The sequence below is a fragment of the Muntiacus reevesi genome, chromosome 7, assembly GCF_963930625.1.
Source record: "Muntiacus reevesi chromosome 7, mMunRee1.1, whole genome shotgun sequence".
NCBI classification, from domain to species: Eukaryota; Metazoa; Chordata; class Mammalia; order Artiodactyla; family Cervidae; genus Muntiacus; species Muntiacus reevesi.
In genome coordinates, this window is record NC_089255.1 from 42364281 (window position 1) to 42387993 (window position 23713).

Below are 23713 nucleotides of genomic sequence, written 5' to 3' on the forward strand. Positions count from 1 at the left end.
AAAATACTCTAGAAGGAATCAATAGCAGAATATCTGAAGCAGAAGAATGAATCAGTGAGCTGGAAGATAAAATGGTGGAAATAACTTTTGAAGAGCAGAATAAAGTAAAAAGAATGAAAAGAACTGAGGATAGTCTCAGAGACCTCTGGGACAATATCAAACGCACCAACATTCGAATTATAGGGGTCCCAGAAGAAGAGAAAAAGAAAGCATATGAGAAAATTTTTGAAGAGATTATACTTGAAAATCTCCCCAACATGGAAAAGGAAATAGTCAATCAAGTCCAAGAGGCACAAGGAGTCCCATACAGAATAAACTCAAGGAAAAACACGCCAAGACACGTACTAATCAAACTAACAAAGACTAAACACGAAGAAAGAACATTAAAAGCAGCAAGGGAGAAGCAACAAGTAACATACAAGGGAAATCCCATATGCTTAACAGCTCATCTTTCAACAGAAACTCTGCAGGCCAGAAGGGAATAGCAGGATATATTTAAAGTACTGAAATGGAAAAATCTACAACCAAGATTACTGTACCCAGCAAGGATCTCATTCAAAATTGATGGAGAAATAAAAAGCTTTCCAGACAAGCAAAAGTTAAGAGAATTCAATACCACCAAACCAGCTTTACAACAAAAGTTAAAGGGACTTATAAAGTCAAGAAATACAAGAGAAGAAAAAAGATCTACAAAATCAACCCCAAACATTTAAGAAAATGGCAATAGGAACATATATATCAAAAATTGCTTTAAATGTAAGTGGATTAAATGCTCCAACCAAAAGACACAGACTGGCTGAATGGATACAAAACCAAGACCCATATATATGCTGTCTACAAGAAACCCACTTCCAACCTAAAGACACATATAGACTGGAAGTGAGAGGATGGAAAAATATATTCCATGCAAATGGGAAGCAAAAGAAAGCTGGATTAGCAATCCTCATATCAGACAAAATAGACCTTAAAATAAAGAAGATTACAAGAGATAAGGAAGGACACTACATAATGATCAAGGGATCAATCCAAGAGGAAGACATAACAATCGTAAATACCTATGCACCCAACATAGGAAAACCTCAATACATAAGACAGACACTAACAGACATAAAAGGAGAAACTGATAGTAACACAATAATAGTAGGAGACTTTAACACTCTACTCACACCAATGGACAGATCATCAAAACAGAAAATTAATAAGGAAACACAAGTCCCATCGCTTCTCGGCCTTTTGGCTAAGATCAAGTGTAGGAAACACAAGTCTTAAATGATATATTAGATGAGATGGATCTCATTGATATCTTCAGAACATTCCATCCAAATACAGAATACACTTTCTTCCCAAGTACACACAGAACCTTCTCCAGGATAGACCACATCTTGGGTCACAAATCAAACCTCAGTAAATTTAAGAAAATTGAAATCATATCAAGCATCTTCTCTGACCACAAGGCTATGAGACTAGCTATTAATTACAAGAAAAAAAACTGTAAGAAACACAAACACATGGAGATTAAACAACACATTTCTAAATAACCAACAGGTTACTGAAGAAATCAAAAGGGAAATAAAAAAATTTCTAGAAACAACAATGAAAACAAGACAACTCAAAACCTATGGGATGCAGCAAAAGTAGTTCTAAGAGGGAAGTTTATAGTAATGAAATCCCATCTCAAGAAACAAGAAAAACTTTGAATAGTCAACTTAACTTTACACCTAAAACAACTGGAAAAAGAACAAAAAAATTCTCAAAACTAGTAGAAAGAAAAAAATCATAAAGATCTGAGCAGAAATAAATGAAAAAGAAATTAAAAAAAACAATAGTAAAGATTAATAAAAGTAAAAGCTGGTTCTTTGAGAAGATGAACAAAATTGACAAACCGTTAGCCAGACTCATCAAGAAAAAAAGAGCGATGAATCAAAGCCACAAAATTAGAAATGAAAAAGGAGAGGTTACAACAGACAATGAAGAAATACAAAGGATTATAAGAGCCTATTATGAACAATATGGCAATAAAATGGATAAACTGGAAGAAATGGACAGATTCTTAGAAAAGTTCAATCTTCCAAGACTGAACCAGCAAGAATAAGAAATTATGAACAACCCAGTTACAAGCACTGAAATTAAAGCTGTGATAAAAAAATCTCCCCCAAAACAAAATCCCCCAAATTTCCCCAAAAACAGGACCGATTGTCTTCACAAGAGAATTTTATCAAACATCTAGAGAAGACCTAATGCCTATCCTTCTAAAACTCTTTCAAAAAACTGCAGAGGAAAGAACACTTCGAAACTCATTCTATGAGGCTACCATCACCCTGATACCAAAACCAGACAAAAACAACACACAAAAAGAAAACTATGGGCCAATCTCACTGATGGACATAGATGCAAAAATCCTCAACAAAATTTTAGCAAACAGAATTCAACAACACATCAAAAAGCTCATACACCATGATCAAGTTGGGTTTAGTTCATGAATGCAAGGATTCTTCAATACATGCAAATCAATCAATGTGATACACCATATTAACAAATCAAAAGATAAAAACCATATGATCATCTCAATAGATGCAGAAAAAGCCTTTGACAAAATTCAGCACCCATTTATGATTAAAACTCTTAAAAAAATGGGCATAGAAGGAACCTATCTCAATATAGTAAGGGCCATATATGATAAGCCTACAGCAAACATTATTCTCAAAGGTGAAAAACTGAAAGCATTCCCCCTAAGATCAGGAAAAAGACAAGGGTGTCCACTTTCACCACTATTATTCAACATAGTTCTGGAAGTCCTAACTACAGCAATCAGAGAAAAAAAAGAAACAAAAGGAATCCAGATTGGAAAAGAAGTAAAGCTCTCACTGTTTGCAGATGACATGATACTGTATGTAGAAAACCCTAAAGATAGTATCAGAAAATTAATAGAGCTAATCAGCAAATTTAGCAAAGTTACAGGATACAAAATCAATACACAGAAATCACTTGCATTTTTATATACTAACAGTGAAAAATCAGAAAGAGAAATTAAGGAATCAATCCCATTTGCCATTGCAACAACAAAAAAATTAAATATTTAGGTATAAACTTACCTAAGGAGACAAAAGAACTGTACACAGAAAATTATAAGACACTGATGAAAGAAATCAAAGACAACATAAACAGATGGAGAGATATTCCATGTTCCTGGGTAGGAAGAATCAATATTGTGAAAATGACTACACTACCAAATGCAATCTGCAGACTCAATGCAATCCCTATCAAATTACCAATGGCATTTTCACAGAACTAGAACTAAAAATTTCACAATTCACATGGAAACACAAAAGACCCCGAATAGCCAAAGCAGTCTTGAGAAAGAAAAATGGACCTGGAGGAATCAATCTTCCTGACTTCAGATTATACTACTAAGCTACAGTCATCAAGACAGTATGGTATTGGCACAAAAACAGAAATACAGACCAATGGAACAAGATAGAAAGCCCAGAAATAAACCCATGCACTTATGGGTACCTTACTTTTGACAAAAGAGGCAAGAATATACAATGGGGCAAAGACTGCCTCCTCAATAAATGGTAAAACTGGACAGCTACATGTAAAAGAATAAAATTAGAACACTTCCTAATACCATACACAAAGATAAACTCAAAATGGATTAAAGACCTAAATATAAGACCAGAACCTATAAAACTCTTAGAGGATAACATAGGCAGAACACTCGATGACATAAATCAAAGCAAGATCCTCTGTGACCCATCTCCTAGAGTAACGGAAATAAAAACAAAAGTAAACAAGTGGGACCTGATTAAACGTAATCTTTGCACAGCAAAGAAACTATAAACAAAGTGAAAAGACAAACCTCAGAATGGGAGAAAATAATAGCAAATGAAACAACTGACAAAGGATTAATTTCCAAAATATACAAGCAGCTCATACAATTCAGTGCCAGAAAAAACAAACAACCCAATTAAAAAGTGGGAAAAAGACCTAAACAGACATTTCTCCAAAGAAGACATACAGATGGCTAACAAACACATGAAAAGATGCTCAACATCGCTCATTATTAGAGAAATGTAAATCAAAACTACAACGAGATACCGCCTCACACTGGTCAGAACAGCCCTCATCAAAAACTCTACAAACAATAAATGCTGGAGAGAGTGTGGAGAAAAGGGAACACTCTTGCACTGATGGTGGGAATGTAAACTGATACAGCTACTATAGAAGACAGTATGGAGATTCCTTAAAAAACTAGGAATAAAACCACCATATGACCCAGCAATCTGACTCCTAGGCATATACCCTGAGGACACCAAAAGTGAAAAAGACACATGTATCCCATTGTTCATTGCAGCACTAATTACAATAGCTAGAACATGGAAGCAACCTCGATGTTCATCAACAGACGAATGGATAAAGAAGTTGTGGTACATATACACAATGGAATATTACCCAGCCATAAAAAGGAACACATTTGAGTCAGTTCTGATGAGGTGGATGAACTGAGAACCTATTATACAGAGTGGAGTGAGTTAAAAAGAGAAAGATAAATATAGTATACTAACACATACATATGGAATCTAGGAAAATGGTTCTGAAGAATTTATTTGCAGGGCAGCAGTGGAGAAACAGACATAGAGAATAGACTTATGGACATGGGGAGAGGGGAGGAGAGGATGAGATGTATGGAAAGAGTAACATGGAAACTTACATTACCATATGTAAAATAGACAGCCAATGGGAATTTGCTGTATGGCTCAGGAAACTCAAATAGTGGTTCTGTATCAATCTAGAGGGGTGGGATGGGGAGGGAGATGGGAGGGAAGTTCAAAAGGGAGGGGATATATGCATACCTATGGCTGATTCATGTTAAGGTTTGACAGAAAACAACAAAATTCTGTAAAGCAATTATCCTTTAATAAAAAAATAACTTAAAAAGAAAAAAAAGGACTACCTTATTTATAATGGAGGAACATTATTCAATAGTATAGAAAGACTGATGCTGAGCTGAAGCTCTAATACTTTGGCCACCTGATACAAAGAGCTGACTCACTGGAAAAGACCCTGATGGTGGAAAGATTGAGGGTAAGAGGAGAAGGAGGCAACAGAGGATGAGATGGTTGGATGGCATCACTGACTCAATGACCATGAGTTTGAACAAACTCCAGGAGATAGTGAAGGACAGGGAAGCCTGGTGTGCTGCAGTCCATGGGGTCACAAAGAGTAGGACACGACTGAGTGACTAAACAACAACAACAGACATATAATTTCCCCTTAAAGAGAGAACAAAGATTCCCAGGTGGCTCAGACGGTAAAGAGTCTGCCTGAAGTGTGGGAGACCCGGGTTCGATCCCTGAGTTGGGAAGATCCCCTGGAGAAAGAAATGGTAAGCCATTCCAGTATTCTTGCCTGGAAAATCCCATGGACGGAAGAACCTGGCAGGCTATATAGTCCATGGGGTCACAAAGAGTCGGACACAACTGAGAGACTTCAATTCAATTTAAAGAGAGAACAACAAGGTTAAGGTAAACTTTGATAGTTATAGTCATGGAATGTGTAAAAAACTGTGATTATACTTGTCTGAGGGCAAGAGAGAGCCTTTAAAATAGAGGTGTTAGTTGCACAGGCATGTCTGACTCTTTGTGACCCCATAGACTGTAGCCCACCAGGCTTCTCTGTCCATAGGATTTCCTAGGTAAGAATACTGGAGTGGGTAGACCCAGGGATCGAACCTGGGTCTCCTGCATTTCAGGCAGATTCTTTGCTGTCATCAGGGAAGCCAACAGGGAAGCTCCAAAAGAGAGAAAAGGTGTTTCCACACACAGCACACATAGAAGTAACTGAAAATAGGTCCTTGGGTGTTCAGAATAATTAATATAGTTCTAAGAAATCAAAGATTTTTTGGGTAACAAACTGTGATTCTGGTAATTTACTGAAGTGTTCGGGGATTTATTTTTCTGACTTTTGAGGTGGTTAGGCAAATAATCTCAAATACCCAGTATCCCAATTCTACCAATTTATAATTCTCAACTACAGGGGAAGGGGCCACCAATTTGACACCCTAAGTGACTTTTTTGAACACCACAATGGTAACCTGCAAGTAACAGAACCACAGAACCATTGAAACTTAATAATATTGAACTCCAGTGAACTCCAGTACCAAAGTTAGGAAGAGTGGAACCTGAGGCAAAGAGGAGGCACAGCCACCATATTCAGGGACTTTGATAATGAAAATATTTCCTCCTCCTGCTTTTGGATTTTTCCATGTTTCCTATTTGTCATGAGCCAATCCTGGTAGAGCTTATCTGAGCTCTGCTTCAGACTTGGCTGATAGAGGTTACTGGGTAAGGGAGCAGTAGGAGTTCTGGAAGGTCAGTCTTGACTAGTTTTTTCTTCCTCTCATCTCCGTGTTGGCTTTTTATTTCCTGTATCTCTGAAGGATGAGAGTCTCAAGTTTCTATTCCTCTCATTCAAACAGTGAATAAATATCAGAATATAAACAACTCTTACAACTCAACAATAAAAGAGAAGTTATCCAATTTAAAAATGGGCAAAATCTCTAAAAATGATATGAAGCTAGCCAATAAACACATGGAAAGATGTTCAACATCACTAGTCATTAGGGAATTGCAAGACAAAACCACAATGAGATACCCTTTCAACATCAGCCTGGATGGCTCTAGTCAAAAAGTCAGATATTAACACATGTTGAGGATATGGAGAAACTGGAAGCCTCATCCATTGCTGGTAGGAATGTAAGATGATGCAACCTCTTTGGAAAACAAGAATCAATGATACTCTCCATGCTGGAAGCATTAATTTTATCTTTGGCTTGATAATTTTTGAAATTACTATAAAATATTTGTGTTATTTGCCAATTAATACCAATATTTATTAATATGTTTTTACCTACATAATAGGACCTTATATCAAGTCAAACCTTTCCACAAAATTTCTAAATGCAGTGGCCAGAGCAACCATCCTTTGTTCAGGTGGAGAGGTACCATGTTTGAATAGTAAGGGGATGGTAGTTATGCTCTGTACACTTGCTTATCATGTTTGTTAAAGCTAGCTTGGAAATTCAGTATTCATACAAGTATATATATTCTGTATTTTTTGTTCCTCAAAGTAGAATGTAGAGAAAATTTTATTAAATTCTGAATAATATTTTAGTTTCATCAATGGCAGATTTGCTTCCATAATGGCACAAGGTGGCCAGTTAACAGGAGTTGAATGTAAACATGCAGCTTCTTCATACTGCATTGACTGTGTGCTAAATACTGTTTATCATATTTGCTTGCTAAGTCTTGGCCAAATGATTGATAGTAAATAAAATCAATAACAACTGCTTGTTAAAAGCACCATGGATTTATCTGTGCATGTAAGATTTATTAGATTGAAAGGAAGTCCAATTCTACATTTGGGTTTTTGTGAATAATGCGCTTGGATAACATTTCATAGATGTGGAGGGGGTGGCAATAGCATAAGCGACACCATTTTATCAAGTTCATGAACTGGTGCATCTGGGTGATGGCATACATATCAGTAGCATAATGTAATGGATCACACACCTTTATAGTAAAGTCAGTTGCTGATTGCATCAAAAATAGTATATTATGTTATAAAGTCATTTCCCTTCAGCTTTGAGTGAGTTATAATTATAACTGAATCTGTGTATATTTGACCTTCTGAGCGTTTGCTCCTTACCAAGTCAAAAAGCCTGTTATGAAGACCTGCCTGGGGGTAGAAAAACTGTTTAATCCCTCATATTCACATTTACTTCTCTCTGCAACTGGTTTTGTTCAGAGACTAGATAATGTCTTACTGATGAACAGCACAGGTCAGAGTGGCATGGCCCTCTCACAGCTCTTCCTGGAGTGTGGCAGAGGGTGATAAGTATTTGGTGTCAAACAGTTGCTTCTTAAAATGCAAGCTGCAAGCAAAGTAAGAGAAAAGAGAGGATGAAGAAAAAGCTCAATAAAGCTGAATAGATGCTATCTGGCTGGAAAGTCAGCTTCAATGAATAAATCAGTGGTAGATGAGGATTAACCATCTACGTATATGGGTTAACGACAGAGTGTATTCCCACACCAGAGCACAATGTTCAGCATTCTGCTTCCAAAGCTAATTCTCTAAGGAACAGTTTCTTCTTTGATCACAGCTATCAGTATAAAATGTGCAGTGCTGGTTCTATGCAAGGCTTATGGAAAACAATTTTATTTGGCTGGACTTTAAACCATTCTTAAACAATGGGCTTTCCCAGGTCATATATTCCTTTTAATATTTATGGTAAAAGGCAGGTCAGGTCTTTTCCTGAATAGGAATATACTTTCTTAAAAATTTTTTTAATTGAAGGATAATTGCTTTACAGAATTTTGTGGTTTTCTGTCATACATCAATAAGAATCAGCCATAGGTACACCCATGTCCCCTCCCTCTCAAGCCTCCCTCCCATCTCCCTTCCCATCCCACCCTTCTAGATTGTCACAGAGCCCCTGTTTGTGTTCCCTGAGTCACGCAGTGAATTCACACTGGCCATCTATTTTACATATGGCATTGTAAATTTCCGTGTTACTCTCTCCAGATGTCTCACCTTCTCCCTCCTCTCCTCCCTCCATGTCCATAGATCTGTTCTCTATGTCTGTTTCTCCATTGCTGCCCTGCAAATAAATTCATCTGTACCACCTTTCTATATTCCATATATATGTATCAGTATACGATGTTTATATTTCTCTTTCTGACTTAGTTTACCCTTATAATAGGCTCTAGGTTCATTCACCTCATTAGAACTGACTCAAATGTGTTCCTTTTTATGGCTGTGTGGTATTCCATTATAATATGTACCACAGCTTCTTTATCCATTCATCTGTCAATGGACATCCAGGTTGCTTCCATGTTCTAGCTATTGTAAATAGTGCTGCAGTGAATACTGAAGTACGTGTGTCTTTTTCACTTTTGGTTTCCTCAGGGTCTATGCCTAGGAGTTGGATTGCTGGGTCATATGGTGGTTTTATTCCTAGCTTTTTAAGGAATCTCCATACCTTCTTCCATAGTAGCTCTATCAGTTTACATTCCCACCAGCAATGTAAGAGTGTTCCCTTTTCTCCACACCCTCGCCAGCATTTATGGTTTGTAGACTTTTTGATGATGGCCATTCCAACTGGAGTGAGGTGGTGAATACGTTTATTTTTTTTAAACCACCTCAGCAAAAGGTACAAAAGGAGTGAGTTTAAACTGAAAGTCTATGTGGAGTTACTGCTTCAGGTTTGAATGCCTTTTTATGTTTCCCACAGGATAGACTTATAAACGTTTTAGATTTACAGAAATATACTTAACATGCCAAAGAAATCTACTTCTTGTTTTATATCACTTTTGCCTATAAATTTTAAGATGATGATTTTATTAGAAGAGGACAGTGAATCCCTGGCTGAGCTGATAGAACCTTACTGCCTATCTGTTGCTTGCTTGGTTCTGACAGGAAGACAGAGGTACCCAGCACACTTCCGAGGATCTGGTCTAAGGAATACTCAACATACATGTCTCTCCCTTCCCTCCACCCTGTATCTTCCTCATTAAATTTATTTTGTCACAAGAAAACTTAGGAGACAAATTACTTTTAATTTCTCATTAATTTTCATACATGAGAACCAAAAGATCTCAGTTATTTGTTATGTCCTTGAATTTATAAGGCCATAAATTGTGCTTTGCAGATCATATGTTTCCTGTGATTATCAGAAGGTAGGACAGAATAGCAGTTCCACACAGGAACTCTGGAGTCAGACAGCCTGGATTCAAACTCTGGCTTTGCCTCTCAAAATTGGAATGATTTTATAACCTTTTTGTGCAGGAAGATATGTGAATCCTGAAGATTAAATGAAAAAGTAGCTGGAAAGGGCTTAGAACAATAACTGGCATGCAGTAGGTGCTCAGCATACTTTTAACAAAAAGTGTGAAATACAGAGTTTCAAATTTAATTCTTACTGTCAGGCTCATAGGAGATACTTAATATATTGGGATATATATTGTGTCTGTTAGTCACTCATTCGTGTCTGACTCTTTGCAATCCTGTGGACTGTACCCGCTGGGCTCCTCTGTCCATGGAATTCTCCAGGCAAGAATACTGGAATGGGTAGCCATTCCCTTCTCCAGGGGGATCTTCCTAGCCAGGGGACTGAACCCAGGTCTCCTGCATTGCAGGCAGATTCTTTCCCATCTGAGCCACCAGGGAAGCCAATATACTTGCTAATCATTAATCTTCTGATTCTTTTTTTCCATCAAACAAACCTTTTAAAAACATGGGACAAGGCCATGGAGGGGGGCTCCCAGGAGCTGGGCCTGCCAAGCTTAGTGGGGGGAGGTGACGATCTAGTCTAAGAAAATGGTGGGGGAAGGCCTGGTGGACAGGGAGGGGGCTGGTGAGGAAGCTGGAAGGCCAGGAAGGTCAAGAAGGAAGAGGTAACTTAGATGGGTAGACAGGACCATGGCTGGATCTGCAGCATAAACCAGAAAAGTTCTAAAAATGTCAAAGTCAGAGTCAAACAGAAGTGAAATGAAATGACTTCACTGGTGATGTCAAGTATATTCTATAAATTCTGCATGGGTTTTCTGGGTAACCTTACTCTGAGATAGTTTTTACTTTAAGACAGGGACCCGGTTTCAGGTTAGGATAAAACTGCTGTGAGAACATCTCAGTACAGTGGTTTTTTGCTTTGAGATGTCTTTTGGGATGAATTAGACATGCTGTTGACAAAACCTAGAGGGTCGGTCTCTGATAATCTGGGTTCACTGATGGTGGCCATTTTATACTAACTTCTCTTCCAAGGTTAAAAATTGATCCTGAAGGTCAGTGTGGTAATATTAGAAAGCCTGGGATGTAACAGGCAACATACTAGTCTTGACACACTGTTCTGCTCTGGTGTCACAGAAGCAGCATTAGTTTTGACCTTTTAGTATTGGCCTTTTTTGTTTGTTTGTTTTGTAAAAGGACTCAAAATAATCTGTGTCTATTTATCACAATTTAATGAAAAACTCAATCAAGTCAGTCATTTGGCATCATGTATATAAAACCTAGCAGTAGTCAGAAGTAAATCAAAGCAGTAATTTTTAATTATATTACATTAGTATTACTGATGTCCAAAATCATCTTTCAGTTATTTATAACAGAGGAGTAAATTATAGTAAATATATGTACATAAATACTACAAAATTTATATTAATTGCTTTATCTCTTTGTCTTTGACTTTAATATTTAAAAAATAAGATAAATGTAACTTTTAATATTTTATCCAAAGGTTTAACATAAGATTTAAGGATAGGCTGAGTTGGGACATTTATCCACAGGCTGGAGTTTTAGAGCAGTCTACTCTGCACACATAAGAAATGAAGAAAACTGACCTCCTTACTAACTTATGGGCTAGTCACTGCCTAGAATGGTTTTTCCCAAACTTGTGTTGAAGCAAAAAGAACTTCTACAACCTAAATGTCCATCAGTAGATGAATGGATAAAGCAAATGAGATATATATGCATTTGTGTGCATGTATATGTATATATGCACACACACATATATATATCATCATCAACTCTGTTGCTCAACTGTTAAAGCATCTCAAGCAATTAGTTCTGTAGTTAAAGTGCAGAAGACTCAGGGAGAGCATACAATGGAATATTATTCAGTATCCTCAGATACAATTGTTTATATGTGATAAATCTCAGTTGCAAGTGGCAGAAAACTAATACAAATGAGCAAAAACAGAAAGGGGGAGGTTTGTTGATTGACAAAACTGGAAAGGCAGGAGTGGGTAGTTGGCCTTGGTTATGAAGGGTTCCAGGCGTTCAAATACTATTTTCCAAATTCTCTGTGTTTCTTCCTGCTGTATCTCTGTGGGTTGCCTTACTTTCTTCTAGTAATATAGGAGGAAGAGGAAGAGGCAAGGATACAGACAGCTCCTGTCTTTTCTTCTAGCTGCAACAAGTCAGAGGAAAGCAAGGCTTTTCTGTCCCTGACTCTATTATCTATATATGGTATCTATAAACCTCAGAAGAGGATTCTCACTGGATGGGCTCATGTCATATGCTCATCCTTTGAATTATCAATTGGCCAGAGGGGTAGGGTGTGACGTCTTGCCAGGCCTATGGGACATGCTCTCCCACTTGGCCGGGTAAGGCAGAGCCCTGGATTGGCAGCCTCACAGAGTCACAAGGACTAGGCTGAGGCAGGAACTGATGGTGAGGAGAAGTGCTTAACTAAGTAAGATCAGTCCTGGGTATTCATTGGAAGGACTGATGCTGAAGCTGAAACTCCAGTACTTTGGCCACCTCATGCGAAGAGTTGACTCATTGGAAAAGACCTTGATGCTGGGAGGGATTGGGGGCAGGAGGAGAAGGGGACGACAGAGGATGAGATGGCTGGATGGCATCACCGACTCAATGGGCATGAGTTTGAGTGAACTCCGGGAGTTGGTGATGGACAGGGAGGCCTGGCGTGCTGCAATTCATGGGGTCGCAAAGAGTCGGACACGACTGAGCGACTGAACTGACTGAACTGAAGTAAGAAGAACACTACTGTTATGAGACCAAAATATAAAAATCTCAAAACACTAAATTCCATGGTTACCATAAACTCTTCTTTTCTTCTAAACAGATGGAATTATTAAATGAAACTATACAGATCCTTACACTCTCAACCCAACCACATACTTTAAAAGAGACACCTAAAGTGAATGCAAAAATCATATTTTGGCACCTTTTACCATCCTCCTTCCACTCATGACCCCTCAGGGCCAGGACTAGGGTGAGGGGAGTGAGGCACTTTCCTCAGGTGTGGAATTGAAAGGGGTGCCAAAACCTCAGTGGTCAACACAAACAATATTTTAATATGATATTTTTGTAAAATAAAAATGAATGTCAAAAAATCTATGATGAACAAAAGGGCAAAATCTTAAAGACAGGATCAATACTACTGATTTTCCCTTCTGACTTAGGCTCCAATATGGCTCAGCATGGCACTGTGATTGATCAACATTTAAAATGTTGATATTCTGCTCATTGTGAATTTCTTTGCATTCATCTTTGTTTTTTAAGATATTGCCTTATATGACTTCTCTGGTGGTCCAGTGGCTAAGGATCTGTGCTCCCAATGCAGGGGGCCCAGATTTAATCCCTGGTCAGGGAACCAGATCACACATGTCACAGAGAAGAGTTCTCAGACTGCAACTAAAGATCCCCCGTTCCACAACTAAGACCTGGTACAGCCAAATAAATAATTGCTTTTTTTTTTTTAAAAAAAGAAAGAAACAAAGATATTGCCTTACAACATTTTTATCCTGATTACTGAGTTTCTGGCACCCCCTTATGTTTTTCACCCAAGGTGAGTGCCTTACTTGTCTCATTCATGTCTTCTGCATCCACCTCACCAAAGGGGTAGGCAGTCATCAGTAAACCCTTCACTCAAGCTGAGTCAATCACATTCTTTCTCTAAACTTGAAAATGTGGCCTAAGAGACACAGAGACACTAGTCTGATGAGAGTGGACACTTGAATTGAAAGTGATGCTACATTGAAGCTGGAGGAGTTGTGTTGAGCCTTGTGCAGGCCAAGGGAGCCCATTCAGAGAGAGAAGCAGGCATGAGAGAATTAGGCATGTGCCATGCTGTATTATTTGTTCAAAATATTTTCTACCCTCTTCTACAAGGCCCTTCTCTGGTGCCTTTCTACTGGAAGAGTGAATTTCCTACAACACGGATGTCAGTCTTGGCCACATGGTTTGTTTTAGCCAATGGAATGTAAGCAGAAGTGACATGCCATGCCTTTAAGTGCCATTGAGCAGATCTGCTTTGCTCCCTTCTCTCTGCCATAGGTTGGCATGTTCCAAACATGTTTTTTCAGTCTAAGTTCAAGAAGTTGAACTTGAAGCTGTGCATCTGATAAAAATGAGTCATATCAGTTACCATATTAGCTTTGTAATTGAAAAACAAAATACCTTTATTTATACACAAATAAATCTTCATGTAGTGTTCTTGTTCCTTGGGTTTAATTCAACTGACCATTCTCTCAGGACCCATTAGGATCTGGCTCACTCTTTGAGGCCATCTTTAAGAATAGTCTTTATACTGCACCCTGTGCTCTTTAAGGAGCAAGCAAAGTAACCCAAGTTGGGGGATAGGATTTCTATGCAGTAATAGCTCAGAGCTTCCTTGGTGGCTCAGATGGTAAGGAATATTCCTACAATGAGGGAGACCCAGCTTCAGTCCTTGGGTCAGGGAAGATCCCCTGGAGAACGGAATGGCTACCCACCCCACTATTCTTGTCTGGAGAATTCCATGGACAGAGGAGCCTGGCGGGCTACAGTCCAGGGGGTTGCAAAGAATGGGACACAACTTGGTGACTAACACACATACACAACAATAGCTGCCTAATGAGACAATAACTTCTGTTTTAGTCAAAAACTTTCTATTTTGGCAAACTAAAATGACTAAGTTACAAACATTATTATTATTTTTTTTAAATACTGTCAAAAATATAGTTTTAGATGCTTTACATCCTGTGGGTAGGAAGCACAGAGAGGTTATAGATTTGCCTAAAGTTACCAGCAGGTAAGTGGAAAAAATCAGGTCTGGAAGCCAGAACTACATCTAGCTCTTTCTGTTTTTGCCTCAGTACAATGAGAAACAATTTAGTCCTCTGTAACATTCTCCTTAATACTTGTAAGAATGTTCGGGTTGCTCACAGAATGTTCTGATTATACTTGAAGTAAATTTTTAAAAATTTAAAAACATGGACATATGTTACCTATTGCATTTACCATAGGAACATCTAGGTTATACTGTGTCTACGGCTGATGTATATCTAACTGAACACCACTTTAGTTACATTAAATAACACATTTATCATGCAAATATTTGATGAGACACCACCACACTACAAAGCAGGTATTTTTTCCCCAGAATGCCTTGAAGATGAATGCATAATAACTGATGGTTTATTTTAAAATGCTTAAATTACAAATCTCTATTTAAGAAAAAGAAGCTAAGAGAGAAATAACATTTGAGACAAGATTTAGAATGAACAGTGATCAAGGTAGAAAGGAAAAGAAAATTCTTGCTCAACAGTAAAAACACGAAAGAATTTACAAATGTATTACTGATTCAGTGATTGATAAAATACATCAGGAATTCAAGAATAATGTTAGATTTAGAAATATGAACTGCTAAAATTACAAAGTAATAATAATGGTTCCAATTGCCTATATTAAAGTACCTACAAAATCTTGTTTTGTGTGCACAGCATTTCTTTATACCAACCTAAATTAGATACAGAATAGAGAAAGTACTGATACTAAATAAAAAATGTCACCAGATATTTTTCCTACAAGGACACTGCCTGTATTATTATTTTTCGTGGATTTTGAAGGCCATAGATACCTGAAAAGTAAGTCAATTTAGTCAATTGACAACTAATGAGTTTCAACCAGTTGTTTTTAAAAGCACATAAAAGATAAACTTCAGCCATTTTGTCTTGTTTCCTGAGGGAAACACTTATTCACACAGTTTTATCACTGGAAATGACTAAATATTAATGAAAACTTTCAGATCTAGTGATAACCTGTGTTGATAAATAACTGTCCAACTTTTGGAGAACTACTTAGTATAGTTCTTTGCTCTCCTATATTCTGATGGACTTAGGTATTCTGGCTCATGAGTTTTTTGTGATGATGGAAGATAGACTATATGAGAAAACTGAATGTTAACACATTGACTATCTTATTAAGCAGACAGGGTAAGCGAATAATGTTTGTTCATCTAACAGTTGATAAATGAATGTTAAAATCTGTCATCCTCCTGCCTTATATTTCTTGGCAGTTTAATCATTGTGATATTGACAGAAAAAAAACTGTATTTACTATTTTGAAGAAATATACCAAAGATCAGAGAAGAAATCTTTTTTAAATGAACAAATATTCCCTTCCTAGTCTACTTATGTCACGTCTTAAGGGCTTTACATTATTCTTTTTTAGCAGACACCCAAATTTCAACTCTGTCTACACCACAGTGTCTACTCACAGCCTCCATTACTGATAAAACAAATGATTTAACATTTCTTTTTTTTTAATATAAATTTATTTATTTCAATTGGAGGCTAATTACTTTACAATACTGTAGTGGTTTTTCCATACATTGACATGAATCCACCACAGGTGTACATGTGTTCCCCTTCCTGAACCCCCCTCCCACCTCTGTCCCCGTCCCACCCCCCGGGTCATCCCAGTGCACCAGCCCTGAGCACTTGTCTCATGCATCAAACCTGGACTGGTGATCCATTTCACATATGATAATATACATGTTTCAATGCCATTCTCCCAAATCATCCCACCCTCGCCCTCTCCCACAGAGTCCAAAAGACTGTTCTATACATCTGTGTCTCTTTTTCTGTCTTGCATATAGGGTTATCGTTACCATCTTTCTAAATTTCATATATATGTGTTAGTATACTGTATTGGTGTTTTTCTTTCTGGCTTACTTCACTCTGTATAATAGACTCCAGTTTCATCCACCTCATTAGAACTGATTCAAATGAATTCTTTTTAATGGCTGAGTAATATTCTACTGTGTATATGTACCATAGCTTTCTTACCCATTCATCTGCTGATGGGCATCTAGGTTGCTTCCATGTCCTGGCTATTATAAACAGTGCTGCGATGAACACTGGGGTACACGTGTCTCTTTCAATTTTGGTTTTGATTTAACATTTCAAATCTACATTTGATGTAGGGGCTTGATGGAGATTTAAAGGCTGCTTTTAGTTTTAATGGATAAAGTATAGGTTCTTCTTCACAGAAAAATACTGCTGTGGTTTGACCATCCTAATTAGTGTTATGCTTGTAAGTCCTTTTTCCCAGACAGGGTGATTAATTTCTTAGCCCCAACGATATGGTAATTTGTAGGGCAACTCAACATAGGCCATAGTTAGCAGTTTAGGAGTGAAATCCTAGTAGGAAGAAAACATTGGCCATGAATTAAAGTTTTGAAAACTTTCGAAATTAAACATCATTTAAACAATTTAAACTGAAATGTTTAAAAAGTGGCATGTGCCTGGGGTGGGGCAGAGCTCAAATTAGTGCTGAATTGTCTCCATCAGTACTAATACAGTTCAGTAGGCTATATGTGAGAACAGAAATAACTGTAAATGTGGATCACATTCAATCAATACTGAGTTGAGCTCCCTGACTGCTGAAAATGGTGATGCTTATTTTTCTCTTGCTTTAAATAAATTATCAATATTTTCCCCCTTAACCAGAGGGCCTTTCTCAAAGGCTAGCTTTTCTTGTCTCCAGGGAGTGGGTGCCAAGAAACCCTGAGTGGGGGGCCCACAGCTGATGCCTGAAGACCATCTCTACTGCCCTGCCTCATTCTTGAGTTTGCAACTCAACGGTGTAAAGAAAACCTCCCTATAATAGTCCTGAACCCTTGCCTTGACTTTTGCACCCCCGACTAAGTGGATTTTTTAAAAAAGTAAAAGATTTATGTACATCTCAAGAGTGGTTCCCTTCCTCCTAATCAGTGTGGGCAACATTAAAGAGATCTCTTTCCTCCTGAAGCTTATTTGTGTGTGTGTGTGTGTGTGTGTGTGTGTGTGTGTGTGTGTGTTGGTGGAGCAATAAATAAACACAAAAGTAACATGTTAATTAAAATATATAGCATGCCAGTAGTGGTAAGTACTACTGGGAAAAATAAAGCAGAGAGGGAACTAAAAGAATCAGAAAGGTCTCATTGCAAGGGTGACATCTGAGTAATGATCTGAAGGAGGCAAGAGAGTGAACTATTAAGATACAAGGTATTTGGTCTGGAGCTGAAGGAATATCAGATGCAAAGGCCCTGGGGTCAGGGGGGCCTGGTGTTTGTGGAGGAACAGCAAGAGGGACAGCTGGCTCAAGCAGAGGGAGTGGGAGGAAATAAGGTCGGTGAGGCCAAAGGAAACAGGTCATGTGAGGTCCTGGCAGACCTCATTCCCTAAGAAACGTGGGGCAACGGAAGGACTTTGAACAGGGGAGTAGCGTGACCTAACAAGTTGTTAAAGGCCCTGTTCTTGAGGCTAGCTTTGGCGGCGGTGCCATCAAAAGATAAATTTGGTAACAGGTGTCTCAAAGTTTGCACAGACAACTACTGATAAAGGAAAACGGTTGAATTCTGGACAAACGAGTGTGTAGGTGGTCAATAGGAGGGGTTACCCTGAGAAACTGGAAGATGCACCTGCCTAGTTTTCAGGCCGCGACCGCGGAGAAACCTCCAGTCCTGCTCCTCCAGCCCACGTCCTCTCTGTGAGGGTCAGGGCATCAGCCTTTTGGCCGTGTTGCCATGGCGACTACAGGATTTCTTTCTTTTTTTTCCTTCTTCCACCCTACTCCCCACTCACACACCTCCTGAGCGCAAAGCACCCGGATCCGCATCCTTCCACCGCGGACGCTGGGTTTGGGCCAGCGCCTACATATCAATATTCCGCTCGCGGCGTGTTTCCCGCCCCCGCCGCGACTCCAGGCGCCAGCCTATTCAGCAGCTCTGCACCCACCGGTCCGCGCCACCCAACCGCCCTCACCTCTTCCCCGGGGATCACGGCCGGAGCCCCAAACCGGCTCTGCCCCGGAGCGTCCCTGGCGGCCCAGAGAACAGCCGCGGGTCGGCCCCCAGAGTTACACGTCTGCGGCTGGGAGGGGGCGCCCTGCGCCTGGCTCGCAGGCAGCGTGCCCGGGGAGACCCGCTCTACGCATCCCCGAAACAACTCTCTGGAGAGGTTCAACTCCCCTGTGCGCCGTTTAAGGTCCCCCTGCGCTTCCTGCAATGCACCAGACGGGGGAAGCAGATATCGGAGGCACCTGCATTGCGCCCCCGTTGGGATGCACTGTGCGCAAAAGAGGAGGGGGGGGGGGGGTGTCATCTGCTGCAAAACTGGAGGATCGGAGGCGCGGGGAGTTAGGGGTGGGTTTTCTTAGGACTTACCTTGTGCAGTTTCCACATGGCCCCTAGAGCCTTGACTTCGTGGCTGGAGTGTTTGCCCTCCTCCAAGCACTGGTAGCACACGGGCATCTTGCACTGCACGCAGTACATGCTGTGGTTCTCCAGCTCGTGGTCTGTGCAGGTGGAGACCTTCCGTGGGCTTAGCCGCCGGCTCACGCGGCCCTGGGCCGGGGGTACCAGGCGATGCTTGGCCAGAGGACCCCGGGGTGGGTGGCAGCGCAGGCGGCACGGGTCACAGTAGAAGACATCGCACTGTTCACACATGACGGTGGCTTCCTTGGGTGCCTTCTCGCAGAGCTGGCATTTAAGGGCAGCCGCTTTGCTCTGCTGGTAGCGGTCAATTACCCCTTCCAGGACGCGGTTCTTGGGGAAGCCGCGGAGCCCCCGGTCATCCAAGATGAGGCTGCGGTGGCACTGGGGGCAGGTGATACAGGAGTTGCGGGGCACAGAGGCCAAGGCCGGTGACAGGTGGGTGGCCGGTGGCGGCATAGCCGGGGGGAACACACGGACGCCGTTGGGGGACTTCTGGCACGGTGTAGTAGGGGCGCTGGCGAACCCCCCGTAGGAGCCATAGCCGCTGTCCGCCTCGCTGTACAGGCTCATCTTGTCCAGATCCAGATAATCATAATCAGAGACCCCGGAGCCCGAGGCCCGTCGGCTCTGGGGGGACTCTGACTCCGGGGTCTGTACCAGGATGTTGCGGGCGCACGCCTGACATATATTGTGAGAGCAGGGTAAGATGATGGGCTCGCGATAGAAGGAGCCGCACACGGGGCATTTTAACTCTTCTTCCATCTCTTCCATGGGGACCGGGCTGGGAGCGAAGCAGCTGCGGCTGCAACGGGCGCCTGAGCTGACGAGGTGGCCGGCTGGCCTGTCGAGTCCAGCACCTTGGCCAGCAGTGGCGGCGGTGGTTTTGGCAGTGGCTCCTTCCCGCGTCGCTTAGGCGCCGACTCCCTGCGAGGCGCTCTCTCTGTGAGCCACCGAACCTCGGCGCCCAGAGCCAGCCTGGGACCGCCCCCTCCTCGCCCCTTAATCCCGCCCCAGCCTGTAAACAGCGGCCGATTGGACGGAGAGCGAGAGAGCGAAGCTCTTATTGGCCACATGCCCCATCCTTCTCCTCTCCTCTGCAGGTCACAGGGGGTTTGGTGGAGGATTCTGAGGATGAGGGGAGTCTTCATTCCTGGCTGCATGATCTCGGGAGGAGGCCGGCATGCGGAGGCGAAGGGACCGGGAAGGAGGAATTAGGCGGGATGACTCATCCCTCGCCCCGCTTCCTTCCGACCTCCGGCTCAGTCTCCCGAGAACGGAGCGTGAGAAACCCCTCCTCGCAGCGAGGGGGCTGACAGAGGGGCTGGTGCCTATCGCCGGCGTTTGCGTTTGGCTTGCCGCTATGGTCTCCGCGCCGACCTCCCCTCGGCGAGTGTTGCACCACAGAGAAGTCGGCCCTTCTCCTTCCGCTGCTGGCGCCTCACCCAGACCTCGGTTTCTGTACCGTAGCGGGGACTTTTCTCCCCAGCTCAGGAACCCGCGGAAGCCGGTCCCTGCACTCGTTTCCGGGGACCAGGTGGTGCAGGCCGTGAGCCCTGGCAGAAGTCAACTCTTCTTTGTCTTCTTTCTGTCCCGCTTCCTGCTGTCTAAAAGGGGACTGACAATATCGATTTCCTAGTGTTGCTGTGTGACTTAAACTAGGGACCCACGTAAAACTCAGTATACTAGTTAAAATCCATGGCCCCTTCATTTCACGCTTTCAGTACAAACTCGGCCCAGAGGCTTCTTACCTGTGATGTGAATGTGTCCCTTTATCCCCACTTCAGTCCCCGTTCCCTCAAAGCTGTCCTTTCACCAGGCTGTCAGCACCTGGCTGATTTTCCGAAATAAGAGCAGCAGAATCTTTGGTTCAGTTGAGGCAGGATTGGGTTGCTTATTTCTGAGTGCCCACAGTTCGGTAAATGGATCACTCACTACAGAGTCTCTGTGTGACACCAAATAGTGTCTACCACAGCTTCCAGGATGATGGGTTCTTCCTGTTTCTTCTAGTGAAGTGCATGAGGTGATGGTGATGGTGGGGGCAGGGTAGTTCTAGTGTCAGTTCTTAAATATTAAGCACTCTTCTCTCTCTGCCCAGTCATCGCTGGAGATAACTGGTCCTGTCCCTTGCTTGCAGAACTGCTGATTTGATGATGGAGAACCAAAAAAAAAACATCCAAAAACACCCCCAAATCCACCTTTAGGTTAAGTGACATGGTGATATGCTGAGGTAGTAACTTACTTCAAGTAGCACATGGCTGCATTTTGCTGAATGATTCGTGAAGTAAATGACAAAATTTCTTTCCAAGTTTTAACAAATCTCCCAATTTTCCATCTTCCAAAAAGATGACTTGATTGCAGCTCATTTAAACCACTCTACTGTGCAGGGAGGGGAAAGAGAAGTTTTTATCCCTGCCCCTGGGGAAATAGTCCAATAAACTAGGTTATCTTTCCAACACCTTTCTTCAATTGCAATAAAAACAGCACTTGATCATTGTTTGGGGGAAAAAAGTTCTCATTGTTATTTAAAGTTATGTTATCTACAAATACTATGTGATTTTTTGTTGGAGTATAGTTGATTTCTATGTGATTTTTTTTAGCGTTTAATTAGTTGAGTCCAGAGCATCCAAAGGTCTATTTAACTCCGTTTACAGATGTTGAACGTTTTCATGTGAGTTTGGAACATTATCTATTTGCAGGATACATCTAATTTATAAATCCCAAGAGAATTTGCTAGTAACAAACAGTGATTAATAAATTGTTAGAAAGGAGTGTTAGTGCCACTCATAATTAACAGCCCTTCAAATGACTTTTATATGCATTTGGTCAATTGTAGCAGCCTTAGGCCAAGGCCAGGGGCATCAGCCCAGAGGAGCTACCCCACGCCGGAGATCAGGGGCAGCAGTCGAGAGGAGCAACCCCACGTCCAAGGAGCGGCAGCTGCATGGGCGCAGGAGGGCCGAGAGGAGCTACTCCATGTTCAAGGTCAGGGGGAGGCAGCCGTGAGGAGATCTCCTCCCAGGTAAGGAGCAGCGGCTGCACTTTGCTGGAGCAGCCATGAAGAGATACCCCACGTCCAAGGTAAGAGAAACCCAAGTAAGACGGGAGGTGTTGCGAGAGGGCATCAGAGGGCAGAAACACTAAAGCCATAATCACAGAAAACTAGCCAATTTGATCACAGGACCACAGTCGTGTCTAACTCAATGAAACTAAGCCATGCCGTGTGGGGCCACCCAAGACGGATGGGTCATGGTGGAGAGGTCTGACAGAATGTGGTCCACTGGAGAAGGGAATGGCAAATCACTTCAGTATTCTTGCCTTGAGAACCCCATGAACAGTATGAAAAGGCAAAATGATAGGATACTGAAAGAGGAACTCCCCAGGCTGGTAGGTGCCCAATATACTACTGGAGATCAGTGGAGAAATAACTCCAGAAAGAATGAAGGGATGGAGCCAAAGCAAAAACAATACCCAGTTGTGGATGTGACTGGTGATAGAAGCAAGGTCTGATGCTGTAAAGAGCAATGTTGTATAGGAACCTGGAATGTTAGGTCCATGAATCAAGGGCAAATTGGAAGTGGTCAAACAGGAGATGGCAAGGGTGAATGTTGACATTCTAGGAATCAGTGAACTAAGATGGACTGGAATGGGTGAATTTAAGTCAGATGACCATTATATCTACTACTGTGGGCACGAATCCCTTAGAAGAAATGGAGTAGCCATCATGGTCAACAAAAGAGTCTGAAATGCAGTACTTGGATGCAATCTCAAAAACGACAGAATGATCTCTGTTGGTTTCCAAGACAAACCATTCAATATCATGGTAATCCAAGCCTATGCCCCAACCAGTAATGCTGAAGAAGCTGAAGTTGAACGGTTCTATGAAGACCTGCAAGACCTTTTAGAACTAACATCGAAAAAAGATGTCCTTTTCATTATAGGGGACTGGAATGCAAAAGGAGGAAGTCAAGAAACACCTGGAATAACAGGCAAATTTGGCCTTGGAGTACAGAATGCAGCAGGGCAAAAGCTAATACAGTTTTGTCAAGAGAATGCACTGGTCATAGCAAACACCCACTTCCAACAACACAAGAGAAGACTCTACACATGGACCTCACCAGATGGTCAACACCAAAATCAGGTTGATTATATTCTTTGCAGGCAAAGATGGAGAAGCTCTATACAGTCAGCAAAAATAAGACCGGGAGCTGACTGTGGCTCAGATCATGAACTCCTTATTGCCAAATTCAGACTGAAATTGAAGAAAGTAGGGAAAACCACTAGACCATTCAGGTATGTCCTAAATCAAATCCATTATAACTATACAGTGGAAGTGAGAAATAGATTTAAGGGACTAGATCTGATAGACAGAGTGCCTGATGAACTATGGACGGAGGTTCATGACATTGTACAGGAGACAGGGATCAAGACCATCCCCATGGAAAAGAAATGCAAAAAGGCAAAATGGTTGTCTGAGGAGGGCTTACAAATAGCTCTGAAAAGAAGAGAAGTGAAAAGCAAAGGAGAAAAGTAAAGATATTCCCATTTGGATGCAGAGTTCCAAAGAATAGCAAGGAGAGATAAGAAAGCCTTCCTCAGTGATCAATGCAAAGAAATAGAGGAAAACAACAGAATGGGAAAGACTAGAGATGTCTTCAAGAAAATTAGAGATACCAA

At 41.3% G+C, this 23713-nt stretch overlaps 1 protein-coding gene and 1 pseudogene across 20 annotated transcripts in view; one reads left to right on the forward strand and one right to left on the reverse strand.

The window, feature by feature from the left end:
- The window catches only part of TRIM9 (tripartite motif containing 9), a 113755-nt gene extending 93945 nt beyond the window's left edge, over positions 1-19810 (reverse strand). For all 20 annotated transcript variants that reach the window (XM_065941497.1, XM_065941494.1, XM_065941490.1 and 17 more), the window contains exon 1: positions 18989-19810. In XM_065941497.1, coding sequence (XP_065797569.1) covers positions 18989-19810 — 822 coding nt within the window. The remainder of the gene's footprint in view (positions 1-18988) is intronic.
- Positions 19811-22519: 2709 nt separating this feature from the next.
- Positions 22520-23321, forward strand: LOC136171976 (craniofacial development protein 2-like; annotated as a pseudogene).
- Positions 23322-23713: the final 392 nt, after the last annotated feature.